The sequence below is a fragment of the Azolla caroliniana genome, unplaced genomic scaffold (assembly GCF_043228905.1).
Source record: "Azolla caroliniana isolate FFs.n. ecotype wild unplaced genomic scaffold, voAzoCaro1.0.p SCAF_22, whole genome shotgun sequence".
NCBI lineage: Eukaryota > Viridiplantae > Streptophyta > Polypodiopsida > Salviniales > Salviniaceae > Azolla > Azolla caroliniana.
This window is the reverse complement of record NW_028230457.1, coordinates 587383-613617: the sequence shown is the minus strand read 5'-3', so window position 1 is coordinate 613617 and position 26235 is coordinate 587383. Positions and strand designations below refer to the sequence as shown.

General features: G+C 37.4%; 3 protein-coding genes across 7 annotated transcripts; all 3 read left to right on the top strand.

The window, feature by feature from the left end:
- The first annotated feature begins 2089 nt into the window (after positions 1 to 2089).
- On the top strand, positions 2090 to 9913 carry LOC147849699 (uncharacterized). Of its 5 annotated transcripts, none has more exons than XM_087337180.1 (11): positions 2090 to 2212; positions 2537 to 2644; positions 3257 to 3341; positions 3671 to 3720; positions 3811 to 3918; positions 4020 to 4100; positions 5073 to 5145; positions 5498 to 5640; positions 5724 to 5754; positions 5910 to 6142; positions 9663 to 9913. In XM_087337180.1, the coding sequence occupies exons 1-11, from the start codon at positions 2135 to 2137 to the stop codon at positions 9708 to 9710; spliced, it is 1038 nt and encodes a 345-aa protein (XP_087193306.1). In that variant the 5' UTR covers positions 2090 to 2134; the 3' UTR covers positions 9711 to 9913. The 5 variants fall into 5 exon arrangements, with proteins under 5 accessions (XP_087193306.1, XP_087193304.1, XP_087193305.1 ...); XM_087337178.1 differs by lacking the exon at positions 9663 to 9913 and adding an exon at positions 7980 to 9656; XM_087337179.1 differs by lacking the exon at positions 9663 to 9913 and adding an exon at positions 6522 to 7962.
- Positions 9914 to 15115: 5202 nt separating this feature from the next.
- LOC147849698 (nifU-like protein 5, mitochondrial) lies at positions 15116 to 21860 on the top strand. Its single transcript, XM_087337170.1, has 6 exons — positions 15116 to 15386; positions 16217 to 16391; positions 18075 to 18250; positions 18464 to 18567; positions 20780 to 20891; positions 21333 to 21860. Exons 1-6 carry the CDS (start codon positions 15141 to 15143, stop codon positions 21393 to 21395), a joined length of 876 nt encoding a protein of 291 aa, XP_087193296.1. The 5' UTR covers positions 15116 to 15140; the 3' UTR covers positions 21396 to 21860.
- Positions 21861 to 23476: 1616 nt separating this feature from the next.
- LOC147849697 (uncharacterized) lies at positions 23477 to 24175 on the top strand. The gene has a single exon (XM_087337255.1). The coding sequence runs from the start codon at positions 23492 to 23494 to the stop codon at positions 24173 to 24175; it is 684 nt and encodes a 227-aa protein (XP_087193381.1). The 5' UTR covers positions 23477 to 23491.
- Positions 24176 to 26235: the final 2060 nt, after the last annotated feature.

Genomic DNA, 26235 nt, shown 5'->3' with positions numbered 1-26235 from the left:
AGACAACCTTCATCACCATACCCTAGAAATTCAAGCAATGAGCCCAAATCAATAGTCTTTCAATAGGATCCTCAAAGAATACAAACTTGATGAGTCATCCTAGACAAAAGGAAGATCTAATGGATTGAGTGTTGGAGCCATGCTACAAGAGTTTGAACAAAGATTTACTGAAATATCAACACTTGCCAGAACCATGTCGAACTCAAGAAAAGTGCTACTATTTTGAAATAATGGTGGATACAATAGATAGACGAGACCTTGGGCTTATCATAGAAAATGAAGATGGTCTCATTTTCGTTGGTTGGCGGTTATGAAAGCATGTGGGTGCTACAACAAGTGATGTAAATGGGATAACAAGTAGTCTCCTTTTATAGCAGCTCCAACCAAACGAAGAGCTCAATAAGAGAGAAAATATATGATCAGTGGCATTGAGGCCAAGAAAATATGTGGTTTAAGGACCGGTTTGAGGTACAATCGTGGCTGAGTTGGTTGAGATGATCCATCACCTCCAAAATGCTAGATGGTGGTTTGCCAAAAACCATGTAAAGTAAAATAGACAACCAACAAAAGCACCCACTTCCTCACTGAATTGGATGGGTAAATGTTCTAATAGTAAGGAACGCGATTAAATTGTTAAAACAAAGGGAAGTTATGAAACTTCACTTTGATGAATAAGAATTAGTGAACAAGAGGTAGATCCTATAGGATGACGTGAACTTGCATAACAGGGGCACAAGTTTAGAGAGTGTGAGTGTCATGAAGCAATTGTTTCCCGATATGAAACAAATGCAAATAATATTGCAAGTTTTCTTCAAGTAGGCTCAATTCCATGACCTCACATTGCAAGTGTGCTTTAACTATAGGCCACCTCAGTGATGGAAAATGCACTCGACCTCGGACCCCAACTAAATACTTATGAGAAGCAAGGAAAGACATGAATTTATGAAATAAAGTGATAAAGCACATAGGTGACATTTATAGGGAACTTGTTCCAAAGTTACAAGTGGCCCAAACACTTAAGATAAAAAGCTTTAAGTTTTGAAACTTGTGATGACATTAAATAAGTAGATTAGGTTCCAATTAATCTACAAAGATCAAGATCTAGTAGCTCTTGCATGTTCAATTGTAGTGTGCCACATCCTTATACACATCAAGCCACCAATACTTCACTTTAAGTTTCGCATGTTGGGGGTTATGGTGTCATCGCGATATGATGTTTTTTATGTTCGATGTTAGACATGGAGGACAAGCATATCTAAGGAAATTAAATGGAAAACTTATTTGAAAACTTTGGCTATTAGATCATCTAGGGGGTTCTTTTCCCACAAAAAATACTCCTCTTGTTTCGTAGCATTTGAGAGTGTCCCACAACCTTTTATGTGTTGAGGTTGTGCTGTAAATCGCAATGAGCATATAATTTGTTTGTATTCATCGAAAGAAAGAGCATGTAGTAACAATATTGCACACGAAGCTTTGTGTTCAAAATGCATGAAACAGAAAGCTCCCCCTACATTGCCTCATTGTGTAAGCTCTTTAAGTTGTTTCTAACAATCGGCAACGGTTTAGTTTGAACCAAACCGAACCGCGAAACTACGGCTTATACGGTTTAACAATTTTTTATTTTTTAAAAAAGTTTTAAATTTTTTTTAAAAAATTTAAAAGATTGTTTTTAAACAATCTTTTCATTTTCATGGCTTATTGTCACAGTTTAGGAAAATCTTTAAAAAAATTTAAAGTTTAAATAATGAAATATTTTAATATTTTAAAATTTTAAATTTAAAACTTGACCTAAGCTGAAGACTGAAACCGAACCACAAAACCGTGGTTTTACTGGTGTAATGGCTTAACGATTTTGAATATATATTTTTTAATGGTTCGGTTTAACGGTTTCGTGGTTCAGGTTTTAAAATAGAAATTGTAAACGGTTCGGTTTGGGCCCTCTCGAACCGAACCGTTGCCGATTATTGTTAGTTGTTTCTTTTACTTGGGAAGAAGGGTATGTGGAGATTTCATGAAAGCACCTTGAGGGGTATTTGTGTAATTACATTATACATATATTTATGAAGGAAAGAATAAGAAGAAACCTTTAACAATATTTTGAAATGATCCCGCAGTCTAAAAATGACTGATTAGAATGGCAGAAGAAGAAGAAGAAGAAGAAGAAGCAGCGTACCCTCCTGCAGAAGAGAAGATTTCCTTCAACTTTACTTCGGTCTGTAGCTATGATAATGATTATTAAGTTTTGCTCCCTGTCTTTGCCTTTGAAACTTATTTTTATCTGTATTACCTTGAGTTTTTAAATATGTGTTCTATTTTATTTTGTACTTTGGCACTATTTCTTATGCCTTTGAGATGTTTTCTTTGCGACCTCGTAATTTGAATTTGTGTAAATATATATTTTTGTTATTATTATTATTATTATTATTCCGTTTTTTTTCTCTATGGCACTATGTCATACATGTTATATGCTTGAATCTTGTTAATTTATTATCCTATATCTGATCATGTCTAATTTCATTTGAATTATCTTTTGCAGCCTAATTTTGATCCATCAAGAGCTCTGCATGTTCTCGATTTGCAGCCACCGAACAGTTCAGTGGAGCCCTTACCCAATCTTGGAGCTTGCGTTGCGATCTTGCCTAAGGTTCATTTTATTCCATTCCTTAGTCTCTAACAAAGAAGGGTAAATTTTATTTTAAGCTTGCCTCATTATCTTTCTTAATGTCCTTATTTTGGGATTTAATTGCAAAAATATTGTTTTTACTATTCTGTCCAAAGCTCTTATTATGTCCATTTTGAAAAAAAAAGAGGGAAATTTTCTTTTAAGCTTGCTTCTTTTTTTTGCTGAACATTCTACTTGTTCCATTTGTGAAAAATAAAAGAAAAATGTCAACATTGTGTGAGAATCTTGGTTTGCAAACATGCCTAATGTTCTTATTATCTCATTCTTTGGAAAACAAAAATGGAATTTTTTTGTATTAAGCTTGCATTGCTATCTCTCCAAAGGCCTTTTATTATCGTTCTGATTTTATCTTTTTTTTCAAAGTTGTGTTAAACTTGTGTTTTCTATCTTGCTTGAAGTGTTTATCATGTAATTTGAAAAAGCTAAATATGTCAAAATTTGTATTTCTTTTATCAAAGCTGGTGCCAAAGGCAGTGCTTATCTTGCAGTAGTTGTATTTAATTTATCAACTTCATATATATCGTTGTTCTGCTTTTTCGGATGCGAATCAATCCAAATTATTTTGTATTTCAGGAGTTTGTATCGCCTCTGGAGAGTCACACAGAAGAAGGGTCTATCCCTTTCGAAAACAAAACTGATAAGGATGTGCAAGAGTTTGGTAATAACTTGGCAATTTTAAAATGTCTTTATGATCCTTCATTTACCTCCACGAAAGCTTTCTTACATTATATCAATGCATCCTCATCCTCATCCTCAAGTTGGGTGAGTCATGTTGATTGCATCTGAAACAAGTTTTTGAGTTCCTTATCCTCAAGCATTCATTTACCTCCACGAAAGTAACAATTGGCTACAGTTCGGTTTGGTTCAAACCGAACCGTTGCTGATTGTTACACGAAAGCTTGCTTACCTTGTTTCACTGCATCCTTATCCTCAGTTGTGTGAGTTGTGTTGGTTGCATCTGAATCAAGTTTTTGAGTATGTTTGCAGGTCAGAATTCAGTCTTATCGTTGTCTCCAGTTTCCTTGGACTTCTTCTCTGTAAGTGTGCTGTGATCAGTCAAATTGGCAGGTTCATCGTATATTTTATCTTTGACATTTCTTTTTATGATTATTCATGCCTTTTATTAGCCAGCTTTTGATGCACTTCAAGCATTATATACAAAAGATTTGGTTCCTCCCAATCCACGTGTTCGGCCTCTAGATAATTTAAGCTCCTGCCGACGTATTTTACCAGAGGTTAATAATGTGTTTTAAATATGTTTCTGCTTCTTCTCACCACCCAAATACTTTCAATAAGTAAAAGCATTCTGAATAGTTCAATTAATGTATGGAAACAGGAAGTTCCGGAATCTGTTGCCAATGTTCCAGTTAGAGCACCACGATCAGCAGAGTCTATTCTGGCTCAGGAAAGAGCAAAGGTATCACTTAATAACCTCTCAGTGTAACTAGGGTCAACGTAGAAAGCTGACAATTTACCTCATATTTGTGAAAGGAACTTGATTCTAATCTCTCTAAATGTGATGTAGCTTTTATTGAGAACTTTCATATCTTAAGCATTCAAGTCATAACCGCCTTGTTGGTATACTAAGTTTGGAAGATCAGGAAATTATTGTTTCATATTTATCCTTTCAGATTTTTCATTGTCTTTGAATTCCTTTGTGTTTTGATCTTTTCTTTTTTCATCCCTTTTTCAAGACTGAAAAGATTGAACTGTTAGTTTCCTTTATGAAGAGATAGCTCTGCCCAACTGTATAGAAGCCAATTTTGGAGCATTTTCAAGAATTGAGAGATGGAATTATTAGAACCTCTCATGGAGATATGCTATGATCCAACCTCAGAAAATGCCATATTTAGCTAGCATTACATTCAAATATTTTCTTTCAGCTGGTGTTGATGACATGGTGAAATTTTCTGTTCTTTCTGCTGTATCGTTTTTGTTAACAATACTGTTAACTAACCCCATCGTCCCTTTATACAAGTTACTTCACTAATCTCTCTGCTTACCTATATAAAAGTGGTTTAATGTGTGGTTGCTAAAAATGGCAGCTTATAGATTTTGAAAATTTACTTGTCATTTCGAGACCATGCTATTACATATCATTCAGAACATACGATGGCAGGGCAAGAGAGTGGCACTCTCTTGGCCATTTCAGAATATTGCATTACACTTCTTTTCTTTCCCTTTATTAATTCTCTTCTCTGAAACTTGGAAGGTCTGAAGAGGTCAATGTGCATAAATGAAGTTTTTCTGCCTATTGAATCGTCAATATTATACTGTTTTCCACGATATCAAAATCTCTTCCTCTCAACATTTATTTCTAGTTTAGTGTGTATCTCATAGCCCAAGATGTCATAAATTAGGCTTTTTAAAGTAAGCTACTTTATGGCAGGCACATAAGTCTGTATTATTACTCAAAGCTGCAGAACGAGACCGCAAAGTGAAGATTTTTGACAATATTGCAGGTATAATTTTCGTTTTGGTTGTTGTACATGATGCTTATAGGATAGCAAACTGATATACAGATACTTTTGGCGTCTCCCTTCTTGACCAACAGTGTATACAGAGTTAATCAGCATTCAGAGTTGTACTATTCTCTTATTATTTTAGACCTAGCATTGAAAAGCAACCTGCATGTCCAAAAGCCCTTTTCTATCTTCCCTAAGATTTTAGTCCATGGGGCTATGGGTGGTTGGACCTGTTGGGAAATTGTATATGGAGTTTATAAGGAAGATCTCGGTTGTGCTTTTGACCAATTCGTGCTTTTTTAGATGTCTTGAAGATGTGAAGCATAAGATTCTTAATGTTCATTTGCAGAAAAGTTGAAGCACGGTCCTTTAGGACTACTAGCAGAGTGCTACTTCAATCATGTACGTGTAAAAGTTTGGACAAGACATTCCCGTGGTGTTCGAGGATCACTCAGTGGTTTTATACTTGCTTTTGATAAGCATCTGAACCTGGTATATGCTCTGAAGCACTGTAGTTTTCATGCATATAATTTTTGTTCTGTTAATGCAGTAAGTATTAAATGATTCTCCCACAGTTGCTACGTGACATCGATGAAGAATATTCAGGTTAGTACTTATTATGTGTTCTTTTATTACGTCTATGATTAATGCATTTAGACAGGTATAAAATTAAATACTGCATGCTTATAAATTATACCAAGAATTTTGGAAGTGTCAGGCAAAGGCCAGATTTTCTGAATAGACTGATGCTGGACAAACAGTTCGCCGCTGGGTGCCCCGCCTTGTGAATCGTCGTGGAAAATTGGCTGAAATACAAGTAAATACGGTAACTAAAGATAAAGATGAAGAGGATTGTGATACTGTACGTGAAAACATGCTTACAAATGAGGAGCTTATAGTTGATACTTCAACTACAGTAGATGTTATTATAGAAAAATTGAAAGAATTGCATGTCTTTCCCAAATTGGAGCATAGACGAAGGCACCTTAAGCAGGTTAAGCTATTTTTCATTTCCTTGTTTTCTGTTTGTCTTCTTGTTTGTGCAATTTATATTCATTGTATGCATACATTGGATATAGGCTATTTTGTTCATTGCTTCTTGGAATGCTCTATTATCTAGCTTTCAGAGGTATTAAGTACTGGACATTAATATTCATAAAGTACCTTGCTTGTCCTATGGTGTCAGTTTGTACCGCTTCTTTTGTTTCATTGTTAATTGTTTAAACTCATGTAGGTTCTGAGAAAGTAAGAATGATACAGAAAATGAGATATTTAATGTCTTTAAGGGCAAGATTGTTCCTCAAGAATTAACTATGATTTCATCTCACTACAATATCTAGATCAATGAATAAAACCTGGTTAATGTATCCCAGATGTTTGACTGTGGGTATGAAAGATGGCACACTTTATCTTTTGAAGACCTCCACCATATGCTGGTTGAAGATAAAATGCCTTGAAAGCACAGAAAAATTCTTCAAGGTCAGGAGATGGTACCTTGGATTTTGTGATTGTGAAGATGTTGAGGTTGAGACCTGCATGCTTGGGAAAATTACAGTTACTCCTCTATTCCTTATATCAACAGTCCTAGTCTGATTGGGCCTGATCTTCTGTGATTCTGTGATTTTAAGGGATTTCCATGTTTTCCCTGACCTGCCTCAAAGATGGGTCTGGTAGAACCATTGGAGGGTATTATGTGGAAATTCATTAGTTTATGTTTCTCATGCACCTTTGGATGCAAAGCCTACAATGGGTGATCGAAATTCAAATATATCATGATTTAGGCAACGTGAAAATTGCTAGAGACATTAGTTTGTTCCAATGATTTGTTTTTCTATTCTGACTATTCCTAACATGAATTCAAGCTATCCATGTTGAAACAAAAATAAAAGCTCTAGCTTTCCTAAAGATCTATGGTAATGATTTAATGCATGAGGTAGCTTTGTAATCTGTAATGGTTCTCGAGATGACTTTACAAGTGTGAAGTGCATAACTAATTTGCATGGGATGAGTAGTGAGGGGACATGTTATCCCATGTTGGTTTGATGTGATGAAGTGAGTCTATGATGAAGTTTACAAGCCAATCTGGTTGTTCTCGGGTGGATTGACCATGATGAGCAATGATCTCCATGATTTGGTGTTTGTATGGATCATGTGCCTTGTATCCCAGTGTGATCAGTCATGATAGTCTGATAGTTTCCTGGTTGGAAGGGGTCTCCTGACTTTCAGAGAGGCACAATCGTGTGCATGGTCCAGGTAGTGAGAAGGCCCTCTATCAAATCCCTATTGAAAATGTGTGTGAGGGTGGGGACAAGGGTGTTCCTCATTTATGAGGTGGTCACCATGAAGTCCTCTGTGGTTCGATGATCGTCCTTGTTGAAGATGTTAGATAGCCTTCTTAACCTTTGTATGAGGTGAGCTGGAGATTGTAGTGTGAGATTCTGCTAGTTGTTATACAAGCTTACCGCTTAAGAATGCCATAGTTGTGGGTCCTCAATTGGCATCGGGGCTCTCTGAAATGGCCTCGATCAGTGCTCAAGTCTTTCACATGAAGAGGTGGTGAAAATACCAAAATTTTCTTCCTCATAAGTGTGCCTTTTTGGGAACATGAGGATTCTCATTTGCTTGCAGAATTTTTTTGTGCAATCAAGGCTCGCATTTGTAGGAAGTTGGATGATGTGTTGTTAATTGTGCTTCATCAACTCCTAGAGCGAAACATGTAAGCCTGCCATAATCTGGCCATGAGTTGATGCTGTTGTAGATAACTAGTTGGTGTCGAGGTTCTAGCTCTAATAGATGTTTGCCATATTCTGTGTTGTTTGATCTTGATTGAGCTGGGCTGCTACAAGTTCGTGAGCCCTCTAAAAATATCAAGTGCATTAGCTCTGGGTCTTCCAAGTTGTAAGTATCAAATTGACTATTTTGCTGTGTTGGTCTCCTGTGGCAGATATTTTGCCTAAATTTGAGTACCACATAATGTTCCTAGATAGGATACTGTAGGGTGATTTAGTTTCTTTGTACTTCTCAGATCGTTGATTTTCATAGTTTGCTTCAGCATTTCTTGATCTTTATGAGTTGATTAAAACAATGTAAGGCAAAATAGAAGTACAACCCCACTTTACCCTTCTACTGCATTATTTATTGTGCTTGATTTGTATGCAGATTCCCATTGAAAGCCATACATTCCAGTAGACCTTTCTTTGGGTTATAATGCATCATTGTAATGAGGATGTCTCATCTAGCCATGTTCTCTTCCTTCCATTATTCTTGGTGTCTCTTAAATGCTCTGTTGCAGCGCCAAACTGAAATATATACCTTTGATTCTTTGTCTCATAGGGAATCCCTATTCGATGGCCTTGCCATTGATAATACAACCATCACGGTAATCTACCTTATTGCCTTGTGGGTTTGTAAGATCCATTTTCTGTGGTTGATTTGAATCTTCATCAAGTCGTGGTCAAGGAAGATAGGGGGTAATTAGTCCTACATTTGAAAATTGTATTTGTGCCTGAGCTTAATTGGAGTATTTTCCCACTCTCTAGGAAGATATAAGGGCCATCCAACTACTGTAGTTTGACTCACTTTTTTGCAGAAGGCAATTATTCCTACTGCATTTGGAAATTGTAATATGTATGCCCAACTTGATGGGTGTATTTTCCCAGTCTCTAAGATTTGGTGCAGGGGGGTGCTTCTTCCTTCCAATATATGAGCTGGGTTCAAATTGTCCTTGTTCAGCAGTGGCATCTGGTGACATGAAGATGCCCATTACTCTGACATGGAGTCAGTTGCATGCTTCGTCCCCTCTTCTTCAAATTTTTTTGCATACAAGTTAAAGTTCTTGTCCTAGTTCTATATTATTGGCTACCTCCACAACAAATTAATGCTAGAATCCTTTGCTTTGATTTCTTTTCTCATTTCTTCCTTGACAACTTTGGCCCAACAGATTATCATCTACCAAATCTCGAAATGACCAATGACAGCAAAGCATTTATACAAATGTATAAAACCTATGGAAATGTATCTCATCATAAATATTATAGACAGTAAATAAATAAATAAAAGCTTATAATTTTGGTGTCCTCAGTATGTCCCTTGTGGAATATTCTAGATCAAATGGGATCCAGTAGCGAGATCTTTGATTCCTAGGTGGGTAAGAGTGGTTGGATACATATGAATTGGGTAATAAAGGAAGTTGTATTATTATTCAGTTACCATGATACTAATGGAGGAGAGATCATAATTGGAACCATTAGTGTTATCTTTTTTATGCCCAACTTAGAAAGGGCATTTTGTCAATTTCCATCATTACACTTCTGGATGTTTGTCACTTAGCTTATTGTTGTATAAGCCAATACTTAGCTTATTGAGTCAATTTCAGGGAAAATAATTGATTATGACAACATTGTACATCGCAGAGAACATCATAGCTACTCATTCTACCATTGAGAGAAGAAATTTGTCTGAATATTGCATTAAATTGTTATAAAATTTTGTAGAGAGAGATTGTTTACTTGCAGGTGTTCCTTAGAGGAGACAGTGTAGTTATGGTGCAAAAGCTCACATAAACCTAAATTAAAAATTCTAAAGATGGTGCGAATGTCTTCCTAGAGGAGAGGCTGTTAATATGAGCTGATTTCATGTATTTACTTGTATACCAAAGATCACTTGATATTCCCAACAGAAACATATATTTTGATCATTGATCATCCTTCGAAGCTCGATGTCAAAATGCTTCTTGTTGATTATGAAAAAAATGCTTCTTGTGATATTGCATTGTTAAAATTTGTGTTCTGTTAGCTTTAATCAACTCACGGAAACATCAAATTACATAAAATGGACTGATTTCTTCTAAATCGTGATGTGCAAATGCACCCTCTTTCTTTATGAAAGTGAAATAATAACTAATTTATGTAGCTCGGATATTTTTACTGATATCTTTGAGAACAGTTATTTATATGGTGAACTGTTTTGGAGTTACCTTACCCTAAATATGTCTTAATGTTCCACCAAACATGTCCTACTTCATCTCACTATGGAAAGAATATGTTTATTTTATTATTTTTGTGGTCAACTCTATAGGGAAGTGTTCTGCATGGGGGATAGGTACATTATTTTCTATTTGTGAAAGCATCTCAAGTGAGAGAGTGTGATCCTTAAAGGCTCAAATGTGTCCGTAGAAGCAATTAATGACATGAAGAGAGATTGTGATACTTGAAGCTCAAATGTATATCCTTTGAAGCAATTAATGACTATTTTTAATTGTCTCACAAAAAGGTTAGAACTTGAGTATGATGTTGGCGATGAGAAGTAACTAAAGTCAACTACTTTTGGGCGAATACCTTGAGAACTCTATACTCATTTAGGTGCATGTAGTGTTGGGGAATATAGTCTAGCTCTTGGTGATAATTGTGAACTTTTTGTAAGTCATTGACTGATATATAGAGGATGAATTAAACTATGGAGTTTAGAGCTCTCTCCCTTATTTTTCATAGAATTTTTGTTTGTTTAGTTAACATTACTTATTGTCATGACTTTTTGTTGATGTTTTTGCCATCTTCAATGAATCACACAAAACTATCACCTCAGCGACCACACAAGTGGACCATTGTATGTCATCTTGTGGAGTGGGAGAATCATTGTAGCTATGAGACAAATTTGGCATGGGTAGTAAATATGGTTTGTTTCAAGCACCTTCAAGTCCCAAAACACATCATAGGATTTTTCACCTGTTTTGCGCTAACATTATGATAAATTTGACATATAGATAGTAAACATTATTTGTTTGGCATAAGTCTTCACACTAAATTTTCACCTATTTTGAGTTAACTTTACACCTCTGCAAATCTTACAATTGGCACATGTGTCTAACTGACATTGTTAGAACCATTGTGTGAAGGAGATCATTGGGGGGATTTGCTATGGCAATTGTCATGCAACGGTGTTGGATCCACCTCTTCCTCATGAGTGATTGACCAGTCTTTGTGTGTCGTGGCTGGTTCAAATCAGCCGTTGGTCATTTTACCCAATTGGGCTCTAGTCAATCATCTGGTTGATTTAGAGTTGGCTGTTAAACCTCTTGTCGATAGAGATTTGATAGATGGGTTGCTAGTTGAGTTGGCTTCGACAGTTCGTCGGATGGCCAATTCAGATTCAATGATCGACATGTCTACTTCATATTCTTTCCCAAAAAGATCGAAAGTGACCTTTTCCCCAAATTTTGGCTAGGATCGGTCGAAGAGAATTGAGTCTTAATTGAAGACAAAATCACTACTCCAGATCAAATTCTAGTTCTCTGGATCCCATAGCCTATAGTTGAATTCCCTATCGGTTCCATAACCGAGAAAGATACACTTTGTTGAATGGGGCGCCAACTTGGTGCCCTTTCTCACGTGGGATAAATGTGTAGGCTTCGCATCAAAATATATGAAGCCGAGCGTAGGTCAAGTCAGAAGTTCTACTCACGACTGAAGAATCGAGCACTTGGCTCTTGGTCTCGAAGTTTGATTGTTCATTGTTCATCTGAAAAGGTTAAAAGGGTCCAGTTTGCATATTGATGTACGTAGATGACATGGTCGTCACTGGTTATCAATCCCCTCGCAAGTAAAAACTCAATTGTCAAAAGCATTTGAAATGAAGGATTTAGGGGACCTTCATTACTTCCTCGAGATCGAAGTGATCCACTCCCCCAATGGCATATTGCTAACTCAATGACACTATGTCTTGAATATGTTGTACACATTCAGGATGACGGATTGTCGATCCATCACCACTCATCTTGATAGAAACTTGAAGCTTTGCCACAACTCGGGAGTAGCCTGTGATACGAAATGGTTCCGACAAATCATCAGAAGCCACCTCTCCTCTTTAAACTCGCCATGAGCAGGAGACCACCATGTGTACCAATCCCCTAGCAACAAATATTTGAAAAGGTTTGTTCTTTCTCGTCCAAGGTGATGCTCTTGTAAGAGCAAAATTTCAATCATCTTACTTAAGCCACTAGCTTCAAACTCCCTCCTAGAAATCCGCTTCTCTAGCTTATGTTGTGACCCACCAAGTCCTTGCATATTCCAAGAGCAAATTCTCATTGGCTTGGGTTCAAGAAAAAAGCCAAGGGGGATTTTCCCTTGCTCGACAAATATGCCTCCACCATACTCCATATAAATTCCCACTCCATTCTTATTTTCCACATTCAAGCAATGGGTAATTCACCTCGATGGAAGTGGAACAAACCAGGCTTTAACACTAGATCTTGCAGCTTTCATATGCAAACCAATGGAACATCTTGAACAAGGTCCATAAACTCCCCTTGTATCGGGGAGCTCTTCCACAACGTCTGTAGCACCTCAACCTCTTATTCAAATGTAAGGTATCGTATACAAAGTGTTGCCCTACTACAAAACGTCTTCAAGTTCGAGTATTCTCCCCTTTCACCTTTTGATTCAGGCTCCAGGTCAAAAGAGCATCCGGTTTCCAATCTACCTAAGTTATTGTTGATGAGGACCATATGGGGTCTCCTCAAACCATGAACTCTTCCCCTAGGATTACCAATGTTCACCGCGACCTTGGGTACTTGCATAACTTGCATCTTCCAATCTTTCAACATAGTTACAAACTCAACTCCCACAATTGAGGGTTTTCCAGCCTCAATCTGTGCGATCATTTTCTGCATTTCACTATTCCCAATGTCCTCTTGACTTTACATACATATAAACCCATATGTTAGCATCTATACTTTTGTGACCTACTGACATGAAGGTTGCCATTTGTTTGATCAATGTGTTTGGCAAAAAATAATGGAGTGGGTTTATTATGAACCTATCCATGAAAATAAACACTTTCTTAATTTGTTAGTAGTTGCATTATTGATATGAATTTGGATTTTCCCATGTGTGTTTTTCGAGATATGTATGTCAAATTCAAGATTGATTGTAAGTTAAATTCTTTTTTATAGCTTTACATTCTTCTTGTGTCATTTAAACTATGTATAGAAATGAACTATGTGGCTTATATATGTTATACACTATGTTTTCAACTCATGTGGTACTTGATGAGGCCTTTCTAGGAATGTGCAATGATTTTTAATGTTCATTCACAAAATACGCGAGACATAAATTTTAAAGAGGGCCAGAGATCCCTTTGAGGTTTCTTGGATCTAAAACTATATGTATGTGCATGTAACATGTCTTCTCCCCTTCATTATTGTTGTCTTGATCTTGTCATTCTCGCATTTTCATTTGGCCATCACTTTGACCCAAATCTTGACCTATTGTAAAGTAAAACTTTTTCATGCTTTCCTCACTTTGAAAATGTCACATTGTGAAATTGCAATCAGTCAATTTAAGAATTCAAACTCTAATGGGTTGGTTCGAAGCCACTTATCATATCCACAAAATTGTTTGAGAGATGCAATAAAGGATGAAGAAAGAGAAAATGGAATATGAATCAAACAAGGAGGATACCATGAACAAAGAGGAGTTGGAACATGAAAAAAACATGACGACAATAAGAAGAAAAAGGCAAAGGAAAGAAATCTAGTGAAAGAACAATTGAGATTCTATACAAGGAAGCAACATTGATTGATATAAATAGTTCTGTTTTTGACAAGTTACGTGTGTTTTTGATGCTTCAACGAGAATCATTGAAGCTTTGTGCCAAGGCCGCATAGTTCTTAACGAAGAAAAAGAAAAAGATGACAATATCAGAAAGGGAGTTTTTTGAAAATACGTTGAATATGTGTAGAATACTTAATTAAATATGTAGAATACATATGTACATGTAAAATATATTAAATGCTTCTTCGAATTTAAAGTTAAAAAAAGCAAAAGGAATAATGTTTAAACTTTTTGGATACTTGTTAAATGCATAATCCGTAGAATATATGTGAAATATTATAAAATGGTAGTTCTAAAATGTAGGAATACGTGTAGAATACTGGATCGTATTCTAAAACGTAGAATACATGTTTATTAACAACCTCGTTTTGGGAGTTACGAAAAGCACAAAGGGGAAGGTTGGGGAATTCATGAGAATAAGGAGAGGGGCATTCTGGGAAATAGTCGATAATACGAGGAGGGGTATTGTCGGGAATTACAAAAATAAGAGGAGGCGCATTCTGGGAAATAGTAAAAAATACGAGGGGTATTTTCGGGAATTAGGAAAATACGAGGGGGGAGGAGGGGGGGCATTCTGGGAAATAGTCGATCATACGTGGAGGGGTATTTCGGGAATTACGAAAATACGAGGAGGAGCATTCTATAGTCGAAAATACGAGGAGGGGTATTTTGGGAATTACGAAAATAATTGTGGAAAATAGTAAAAAATACGAGGAGGGGTATTTTCGGGAATTAGGAAAATATGAGGGGGGGGGGGGCATTCTGGGAAATAGTTGATCATACGAGGAGGGGTATTTCGGGAATTACGAAAATACGAGGAGGGGTATTTTCGGGAATTAGGAAAATATGAGGGGGGGGGGGCATTCCGGGAAATAGTTGATCATACGAGGAGGGGTATTTCGGGAATTACGAAAATACGAGGAGGGGTATTTTCGGAAATTAGGAAAATATGAGGGGGGGGGCATTCTGGAAAATAGTTGATCATACGAGGAGGGGTATTTCGGGAATTACGAAAATACGAGGAGGGTTATTTTCGGGAATTAGGAAAAGACGGCCGGGGGGGGGGGGCATTCTGGGAAATAGTTGATCATACGAGGAGGGGTATTTCGGGAATTACGAAAATACGAGGAGGGGTATTTTCGGGAATTACGGAAAAGACGAGGGAGGGAAGGGGGGGGGGGGGCATTCTGGGAAATAGTCGAAAATACGAGGAGGGGTATTTCGGGAATCACGGAAAATACGAGAAGGGGTATTTCGGGAATTACGAAAATACGAGGGCCAAGGGCATTTCCGTAAATATGGATTTTTCCTTCTCTGAACACCTGTGCTTCTGCTTCTGCTTCTGCTGCTCCTCCTCTCGTTGGTTGCTTCGAATCCTCGGCCATGGTGCGTCGTCGTCTGCTCCTGCTCCATCGCCAGCCATGGCAGCACCTTCTCCGCAGAGATTCTCCCCGCGATGCCTTTTCTCTTCACCAGTTCAATCGATGCATCTCTACCTTCCGATCAGCCTCCATCGCCTTCGATTCGCTCCTTCCGCATCATCGTCTTCATCATAACGTCAGGAGTTACAGATTTTCTCCTCCCACAATTTCCTCATCTCTTCTCTGCGTTCGTTCAGGTCTTTTCAAGGTATGTTTTCTGTTTTTCTTCTTCTTCTTCTTCTCTTATTTTCCTGTTCAGTAATTCACTGCAAGTGCATATACATAACTTTCATGTTCTTTGTCAACGCATATTCATGTCCTCGCACTTAAAAGTTATATGTTTAGTACATAGATTTTCAGGTTTATCATCGATATACATACACATCTGACACTGTTGTAACATGCACACATATATAAATCGATGCAACTTTCTGGTTCTCCGTTACACCCCTTCTACGTACATCTAACATGTTGTAATTTAGAGCTTTTCAGATTCATTTTTATGTTAAAACAAGACTTCATGCCCTTGTAACGTGTTTCTGTGTGTTAAAAGCCATAGCATTTTTTTGTAACCTGAGATTTCTATGTAGTTTCTTCGTCTTATTTAATACAAACCTTTCATTTCCTTATTTTTGCATTTTCAAGTCAATCTACATGTTGTCCCAGCTTCACAGGTATTTTAATGTCTTATTTTGCAACTTCCTTTGTTCGCTTTTCACACATTTTTAATTCTTGAATGCAAGTCTAAATTTTAGAATCGTAACTTTCGTTTTGGAACTCGAGATTTCAAGCTTCGTATGTATGTTGCAATTGTATTGACAATAAATTTGGGTACATATTCACTGATTTGTCTTTTTAATGCTGGAGATGAATTCTGATATGTTTTCTTTTTCAATGCCGTGCCCTAAATCTATGTTTGGATCCTAAAGAACATGATTTTCGGTTCCCCCCCTCTGAAACCACACGTCAAATTTGTTTTTTAATTGTTCTGTAATTGTGATGAATACTGATATATCTCCTTGTATGTGTGATTGATAGATCGGCTCAATAGGGCAGCATAAAAATCTGTTCATACAAACTCAATCGACACCGAACCCACAATCCTTGATGTTTTTACCTGGAAATCCTGTGATGGAACAAGGAAGTGCGGATTTCCCAAACAGTAGAGCAGGGATGTCATCCCCACTCGCAAAGTCTCTTTTCAGAATAGATGGTACATATCACACATCCTTTTCTCATTTTACAGTAGGATGCTCTTTCTTGAGGAGTGAATTTCTATTTGCATTTCTTCACTTTGTGACGCTGGAAATTCTTTATTTCATATTCTAAATTAGCTCCACATGTTTCTGTCTGTGAATAAATTAATGGCATGTATTTGAGTCATTATTCTTTTATTTTTATTCATATGCTTTTGTTAGTTTGATTTTCTGAATTGGAGAAATTCCCTCGCATTGGTTAGTGTCTCTCCAAGATTTACATGTATGGCACAAACGTATCTCTGAACGAGGATTTAAATCCTGTAATAAAAATTAAAACTACATGAGGTGTTCTATGATAAACAGTGACGCTTCCTTGGGTCAAATTTAGCATATGAAATCTAAGATATAGAAGACATGTTTTTTGGATATCAGTAATTGGTAAGAATAACTCCAAAGTACAAAATACCATAGTGGAACTGAAAAGGTACTACGAATCATAAGATCTTATCCATACAAAGCTATGGGCTTGGTTTGGTTCAGTTTCTTTGCCTTGAAACCAAACCAAACTGAACCGAACCATTTACAGAAACCAAAAACAAAACCAAACTGTGTATGAACTCTCAAGCCACTTAAACCAAACCATTTAAGGAAAAGGTAAACCAAACCATGTAAACCAAATCATTTAGAGAAAAGTTGAAACCAAACCGAACCATTTAATAAAAAAATTTGAACGTAATCATTTAAGTCAAACTAATTAGAAAAACAAAAACAAAAATACATTAAATTAAAAAACCATTACATTAAATAAGAATTTAAGTTAAATGAATTAAATCAATAAATAAAAAAACATTAATTAAACCATTAAAAAAATAAAACCTATAAACCGATCAACCCAAGTTTTAGAACCAAACCGAACTAATATCAAACCGTTTAATAATAATTGAACCAAGCCAAACCATTTATTTATATCGGAACTGATAAACCGTTAAACCATGGCTTAATGGTTCGGTTTGATTGAGCTGAAAGCAGGAGCATAATTACATAAAAGGAGAAAAAGCTCAAAGAGATGAAAAGAAGAGTGTAGAGTGCTCTGATATCAAATGAAAAAAATATCAAAGAAGATGAATGATTGAAAATAAAAGTTAAGATATTGCTATCTCAGAGCGTCCTATATTGGCATCTTGGTCATCAGCCTAAAATAGTTCTCATTGGCATCTTAAGGATGACCTCACCCAGAGGCGATCGAAGGAGACATCAGAAGCAAGGGAGGGATCTGTGCGTTGCAGATTTGGGTCGCCCTCTGTAGAGTCACTACTTATGTCGCTTGCCACATTGTTAATATGTGGTAATCTCAAGCTTTGTGAATATTTTTTTATTGAAGCCACATCTACAAGGTGGTTATCAATTTTCACGACGACTCAAAGCAAGTACTCTAGATCTATATTGTTGTGTCCCATATTTGATGAATGAAAATTGTAAGGAGAAAAACTTGGACGTTGTTTGGTGCTATACACGGCTGGTTTTTAATCCCTTTCTGAGTTGCAGTCTTGATCCCATTCTCGAATTTCTATTCCCTGGATGCAAATTCTCGTAAAGCCAAGATTTGAGTATCACTGATTATATTGTTGAAACTTGGTACCATGTTTGTCTGGATATTATTCATAGTGAGTATTTTAAGTCTTTTAATGTTTTGGCAGGAGTAACTCGGATCTTCTTTGGTTCAAACTTTGTTACTGTTACAAAGTCTGAAGAGTCATCCTGGGATATCTTGAAACCAGAAGTGTTTGCTTCTATTATGGATTTTTATACTTCAAAGCAGCCTCTCTTTTATGATTCAGTAACATCGTCTCCATCTGATACTGCCATTAAAGAGGTATGCCATGTGAATCAATGTTATTTCTATGAACGTATGAAGTAAGTGATGTTTTTACATGGGGCTGTAGCTCGTTAACATTTTATTTGTAAGTTGAAGCTCCTGTTTTGTGTATGTAAACATGCACAATAAATATATAAATAGATATTTATATATATGCACGCACACATACATATTTACAGCATTTTTCACTGATCATACTTACTGTCACAGGATGATGATGAGATTGTTGCAATGATAAAGGAATTGATAGAGACAAGAATACGGCCTGCGGTGCAAGATGATGGTGGTGATATTGAATATCATGGATTTGATGAGTATGTTTTTGGCGTATGGTTGTGTTGTTATATCAAGCAATATTAATTTCGTGCAAATGCTATATAAATGTATAGTATATTAGGAGGGATACTGAATGCTATCTAAGGACATGTCAAATGCAGATTTACATGTGTCGGTGGCCAATATAATCAATGAAAGCACAGTAGTTTTCTGAAATAGTGGTGAATTGGGGGACTTGTTTACCTAGCTATAGACAGCACTGAAGCCCTCAAGATTAGGGATACAAGGTCTTTTATCAGTTGTTTTCTTGACAATCTTATAAGATATGTAGCTATATTTTTGGCGCCCATAGAGAGGCCAATATTGACCCATGGAACCTGAGTACACAAATTTTCTTGATATGTCTCCTTCCTAAGAAGTGATATTCATACTTTGATGCATAAAGTCTGTATGTGTGAATAAGACATACAAATATGAGCTCAACCTTCTTGGTGGTCTCTTAAGTATGACACTCAAGTTCTCATCCCCTCTTAATATGTCATCGTAGTTTCATAGTTTTCTCAAATTGCAGTATACCCATGTAAAAAACAAGTGGTATATCCATCTTTGACAAGGACTTCATTGCATTGCATGCCTTTATATTTGACACACTTGATGCATAATGCAACTTCAATACCTAGCTTGTGTGATTGAGTGCGACGGAGTGTGAGGGCTCTATGAGAGTTAATACGCATGTTGGTAAAGAGAGCATTGTTTCAAAGAAATAGTAACGTCTTTGCCCACAATGGGATCCTTCAGTGATATATACTCCATGAGCGAAGCTTCCATTGCCTCCATGGATGCAATGCAAATTTTCTTCCCCTTTTGTCTGGGATGCTTTGATTGGCTGGGGGATTCTTTAGCAGGAGGCTCCCTTGTAGAACGTGGATAGATTTTCTATGTGATCAGTGAGGTGCCTGACATAGTGGATCTTTGGGCAATATTGGATCATTTTTTAGTTTACTTGACACTAATAATATGAGTTATATAAGGTTGTCATGGATATTAACATGACATGAAATGCGTTTAGTTTATCTAACAAGCAATACGAAACATTTATAGACAATTTCAAACATGCCAAGTGATGACATTTTAGGAAACCTCTAAGAAAGACATGACAGCAATGAACTCTGGCTGTGATGTCCTAGGAGATGATACAACTAACAATGATTGCATTCAAATTGTTGCTGCATGATTCAAACTGCTCTTAGTGAAAGAGGAACAATGGTGACAGATTAGGGCTCACTAAAATTCGTCTGAACAAAGGAAATGCAAAGTTACAGAGTAACTAGATTGAGTGGAAATGGTAGTGTATATTTCTAATGAAGATACTATATTCTAGAATGCAATTGATCTGTGTCAGGTCTTATCTATGCAGGACCACTCAGACTGTTCATTCTAGAACTTATGGATCAGATTTTGCACTCTGGTCTGTTTTGTCCCACAATCAGTGATGAAAATCAACCAAAGCTTTGACCAGGAGATTTTGGTCACTGTAAATTCATACGGAACATAATGTTGTCTGCATTGCAGAAGGTCACAATGCACATATTATAAGGACCGTAGCACCTCATGACTTGCTGGATACTCATGCTTGACAAGCAATGTGAAGTAACTTCAAAATTTATTGTGAAATTTATTCAGATGTTTTGCAAGTTTTTTGTATATTGGTCCTAAGGAGGGAGGACGCTTTGATAAAATAATGTTTCATTGTGCTTTGACACATGGTCCTTGTCCAAATGGGATAGTGCCCATGACTTGAAAGCTACGTCATGATTTGGTACATTTGGGCATGGGCAATGGGCATATATATCTTTGTTGGGAATGCCTGTGAGCTATGCTTGATCCAAAGTTGATGTCTGTTGATGTTACTATTTCGCCAGTATTATTTCAAAGTTTTCTTGAATGAGTGTATTGGTTTCAATATTACAAGATTTTCATCTTCTGTAGCTTTTGAAGGTATAGCCTGATATATGAGGCAAAGTTATATCCATATCCCATGCCAAACTTGCTTCTATAGCTAGTTGTTGTTTTGTCTCTCTATCCGTATTAAAAGTGAGTTTCTTTAGTCTTTTGTCTATTGTAGTATGTTGCTATTTAGTCTTTTGGTAAAGCTCATTTTCAGTTTGTTGCCTGCTGTATGTATTTTCTCTATTAGTCTTTTAGACATACTTGGATGGAGAAAAATTCCAATTATTTCTTTGTCTCTAGGGAGACAGGAATTGTGAAGTTGCGGATGCAAGGAGCATGCAGTGGGTGTCCAAGTTCTTCAGTGACTCTCAAAAGTGGCATACAAAACATGCTCATGCACTATGTACCAGAGGTAAAAAGATTATGCACTTAAATTCTTACCACTTAAAGATGTATAATAGAGTGCATGGAGCTTTTAGCTTGTAGTTTAGCGTCAATCATTACAACAGGAATGGATTGCTCAGGCATAAAGTTCTTTTTGTTGTGTGTATGTTGACAAATTATATTGTTACAAACTATTACACTAGCTATTTGAGCAATGTTATGCTTTTACAACATATGCTGTTTGAGAAATTATAAGGTAAATTTAACCCCATTTTTTCACAATATCTGGTATTTTTGCAATTATGTTGTAAATTTAGCCCTTTTTTCTCTCTTTGTGAGGCTGACCTAGATTATTTGGGGAAATAATGAAGATGTAAAGTGGGGTATTGGGGGAAATAAAGAAAAAATTGATTATTTCAGATGATGTCCAGGTCTCTAGATGTTTTGCTTAAAATGAACTTATTTACAGGTCAAAGGTGTAGAGGAAGTTAAAGATGAAGAGTCCGAGGATGTAGAAAATAAGGAAAGCTGAAATTGCTGTTATGAAGAGGTGAGCGGATATAAACCAGTTCTGTGCACATAAAGGAGAACATTACATTGAACAACATGTCAGGTTCTAGCTCATCTTTTTACGATTTGGCTGATTGTATAAATGATTTTCCCTTTTGATCTTCAAGCTTTTTTATATGTACCAGCAGCATGAGCTGTGGTGCCTGCCTTCTTAACTAATGTGTCAACTGAGGTTTCACTGCTTTCAATTCAGTGTGGGAAAATCATCCCAAAATAATAGCTTGTAATATTGATATATACACACATTATGATTTTCACCATGTGTAGAGAACTGTCATTTTGGGGAATGACAGCAAAAGGATATGAATCAATAATATGAATGTGTAATGAAGCAAGTTTTGAAGAGGTAGTTGGAGAGACAATATCGCAGATGCAAATTGTTTCTCATATATTTTCATTCTTGCAATGATTTTCTCATTTGTTGGTTTATCTCAATGGCTAAGCTATAAGATATTGATTGTGTTTCAAGTATAAACTTATATGGAAGATGAGAAAGAACTAGGCATAACAATTATATCATTGCAAATAACATTTTGTCTTGTGCATAGCATTTCTTTTTGTTGGTTGCAAGAGTAACGTTATGATGTCTTAAGTTATGGTGTTTCCCAATGAATAAGAGAAATCATATGCTGATATTGGGTCAATCTCATAGAAACCTTGTATGACAAAGAAAAAGAGAATTCTTCTGTTATACACTTATTGTGCATATTTGAAATTTAGGGGTTGCTATCCTATCTTCACCAAGTGATTTAACCACCCCAATTTATTGGAGGATATGAAAGGTTTCTTAGATGATTATGTACCATTTTATCATTGGAACTTGAGACTTAGCTATCATTGCATATTCTTAACTCGTTTGATAGAAAGAGAATTCTTTTATCATACACTCATTGTGCATGCTTTCTTTGATATTTGAAATTTAGGGGTGGCTATCCTATCTTCACTAAGTGATTTAACCACCCTCATTTATTGGAGGATATGAAAGCTTTCTTAGATAATTGTGTGCTATTTTTTTACCATTAGAACTTGAAACTTAGCTGTCATTGCATATTGTTAACTTGTTATGATAGAAAGGATGAAACTTTCATTTGGATGTGACCACAACATAACTATTGGATCATATTGATTCAATTTAGAGCTAGAGAAATATATTTGCATAAAAAGATGGCGAGCATTTTCAAGACTATTATAATGTTTTGACACATTTATTTATTCAATCGGTGACTATAGAATATTTGCAACAAATATGGTCTACTTCACTAATGGAATCTTCATATCATATGATCCATAGATTGACACATGCGTGATATTCGTCATATATTCTCCATGCGTGACATTCTTAATATTCGAGAATACGAAATGGCCCCAAGAATATTGTGGGATCGCGTGGTAAAACCACAGGCCAAAACCCTTCCCCTAACCCAAGTAGTTATAACCAGGGTTAGGGGAGTTAGACCTTGGGTTAGTTAGTTACACTAAAGTTAGTAAGAGGTTAGTTAGAGGTAAGTGTGCCAAGATAATCGAATGTATCTTGGAATGTATTACCAAGGTGTATAAAAGCATTCAAATGTAATAGAAAGAAGGAAGAGAGTTTGAGGCATTTTACACACTTTGGTGGAGAAGACATGCAACACTCAAGACACCAAATCAAGAAAGAGCTGAAACAAAACAGGACACTACTCCAACAGATTAGACACCACCACATCAAGAAGAAGAAACCGCAACGCTACCCAACACAACAAGACGCAACAAGAGCAAGTCGAAATCAACATACATATGGCATCTCCAATACAGAACAACGGTGCAACAGAATGCACCGACATGAATCCAGAATTTCTGCAACAACACCAAGAAAACCGTCAAGCTTTCCAGCTGGATCAACTAATACAAGCGGTATCTAACATCGCAATACAATCAAATTTGACTAATCAGGCCATGCTATCTTTTTTCTCTTCGCAGACAGATAGGCACGCTAATCGGCTAGACCCACGAGTACGACCTAAATCCTTCTCAGGTCTGCCGTCTGAGGACATCCTTTCTTGGCTCGATCATTTTGAAATGGTGGCGAGCTATCATCAGTGGCCCAAAGCACGGAAAGCACTAGAGATGCGAACTTTATTGGAGGGCATCGCGGCCACATGGTTCATACAACAAACAGAGGAGTCCAAGAACGATTGGTCGATACTTAAATCCCTCATGATCGGGAATTTCGCTCACCATGACTCAACTCAGACGGCTTTGCAGCAACTAGAGACAATCAAACAACAACAACATGAGCCAGTGACACAATTTGCAATCCGATTACAACAATTACTTACTCGCGCAAATCCAACAATGCCAGAATCGATGAAGCTATTCTTCTTATGGCCACGGCTACGCCCAGAAATATATCGTCGAGTGCGCGATCAAGGCCCCAAAACATTTCAAGAAGCCATCCTCATTGCACAACGCATTGAAGCAGCAACACAAACAGAACTCCAAATGAGTTGGTCATCCAATGTCAATTCCGAGAAACAATACAATAGCAACGCCACGCCAATGGAAATCGATATCCAGAACGCTCAACTACAAGCAAGAAGGAACCTGCCAACACACGATGCACAAGGAAGACCTAAGTGTTTTTTTTGCAACAACTATGGGCACGTGAAGAAACACTGTCGGAAATGGAACCAAACACAGAAGCAAAATGTGCAAGTACAGTTGGCTGACAATAGTTATCAGACCGACCTATCAGAAAACTAAGTCGCGGGGTGTTGAAGGGAGCACAACCCCCGCACATACAAGCATCCACATCCTCAAGTTCTCCCGTGTGCACGGCCATGGCGACAATTCTCCATAGCCCGCAAGAAGTTCTCTTCGATTCCGGTAGTAGCATATCTTCCATCAGTCAAGATCTGGTTGATCGCCTCAATCTTTCAACCTCCAAAGCCTCCCCCATCAAGGTGTTATTCGGCGATCACCAACGCCTATATAAGTCCAACACCACAGTCGTCTGCACACTCAAGCTAGGCTCCACCACGATCACACACACCTTTTACGTCCTTCCACATCAATTGTTCCCACTCACACTCGGATGTGATTGGTTCATCAAGAGCAAGGCCCAACTCGATTTCCATACGCGTCACCTCACATTACCACAAGCAAGGCCAGTTCCCTTGTTCACAAGCAAATGCAACCAACAAATCAGCAATGCACAGGTAACATTAAGCAAGGAGGTTCGCCTAAGTGATGTCCACAAGGTTTTAGCTCAATACCCCGAACTAATCAACTCATCTGACAAGCCCACTACAGTCTCATTCCCGGTCCAACATGTCATCAACACAGGAAGCGCAACACCTGTCCGGACAGCAGCAAGACGACATTCTCCTTTAGATCATGCACGCATTGACCAAGCAGTTAATGAGATGCTTAAAAAGGGGATCATCTCACCCTCACATAGTGATTGGGTATCGGAGCCACACATGGTCAAAAAGGATGATGGCACATACCGATTTTGTGTTGACTTTCGCAAGCTCAATCAAGTTACCATCCATGACCTTTACCCTCTGCCACGAATAGATGATCTCTTGGACCAGCTGGGATGCTCAAAATACTTCATCTCTATCGATCTTGCGGCTGGATATTGGCAGATTCCAATGGACCCAAGAGATGCACATAAGACAGCTTTCAGAACACACATAGGGCTATTCCAGTTCAATAGGATGCCATTTGGCTTGTCCGATGCAGGCAGCACATTTCAACGGATGGCAAATTCAATATTCGCTGACCTTATCGCTGACGGTACAGTGCTCGTATACCTGGATGACATTCTAATTCATACTTCCACATGGCCACAACATGTTAAGGTATTACAATCAGTTCTACAACGAATACAACAACACAATTTGAAATTACAATGGAAAAAATGCAGATGGGGTAGCACCCAACTCAAGTTTTTGGGCTACATAATTTCTGCCGAAGGCCTACAGATGGACCCAAAGAAGACCGAGGCCGTGACCAATTTTCCCCGACCAACCACCGTCAAGTCCTTGCAGCGTTTCTTAGGCATGGCGACTTTTTCGTTCCGATTCATTCCCAATATGGCCACCATGACAACACCCCTACGACACTTATTGCGAAAAGGCTCCAAGTTTGAGTGGACAACAGAATGCGAGAACAGCTTCATCCAATTAAAAAATACACTACACCAAGCAGGTCAGTTAGCTCACCCATATTTCTCACGCCCCTTCCTTTTGTAGACAGACGCATCCAATCATGGATTGGGAGCCGTCCTACAACAAACGGATCCAACAGGAGCAGAGCGCCCAATTGCCTATATAAGTCGATCCCTTACTCCTACAGAAAAGAATTACTCCACAACAGAAAAGGAATGGTTAGCAATCGTATGGGCTTTCACAAAGTTCCATCCCTATTTACATGGCACCCACGTCAACGTCGAAACGGATCACCAACCCCTAATCCATCTAATTAACAAGCCACACCCGCCAGGTCGCCTATTAAGATGGGCAATGGCTTTACAGGAATATCGGTACACCTTAACTTACAAAAAATGAGTCCAAAATGTGATCGTCGATGGTTTGTCAAGAGTAGAAACACAATGTGTTCAATTCAATCCTACACTAGTCCAATTACCCACAACAATGGCCCAGATAGCAGCCCTACAACAAGCCGATGAGCAAATACGACAAATCACCCATGACATCCAATCGACAACAAGCAAAAAGGTACACACCCATTTCCAATTGCAAAACAATGTCTTATACTTTATACAAACAGGGAAAGAGCCACGAATCTACATACCA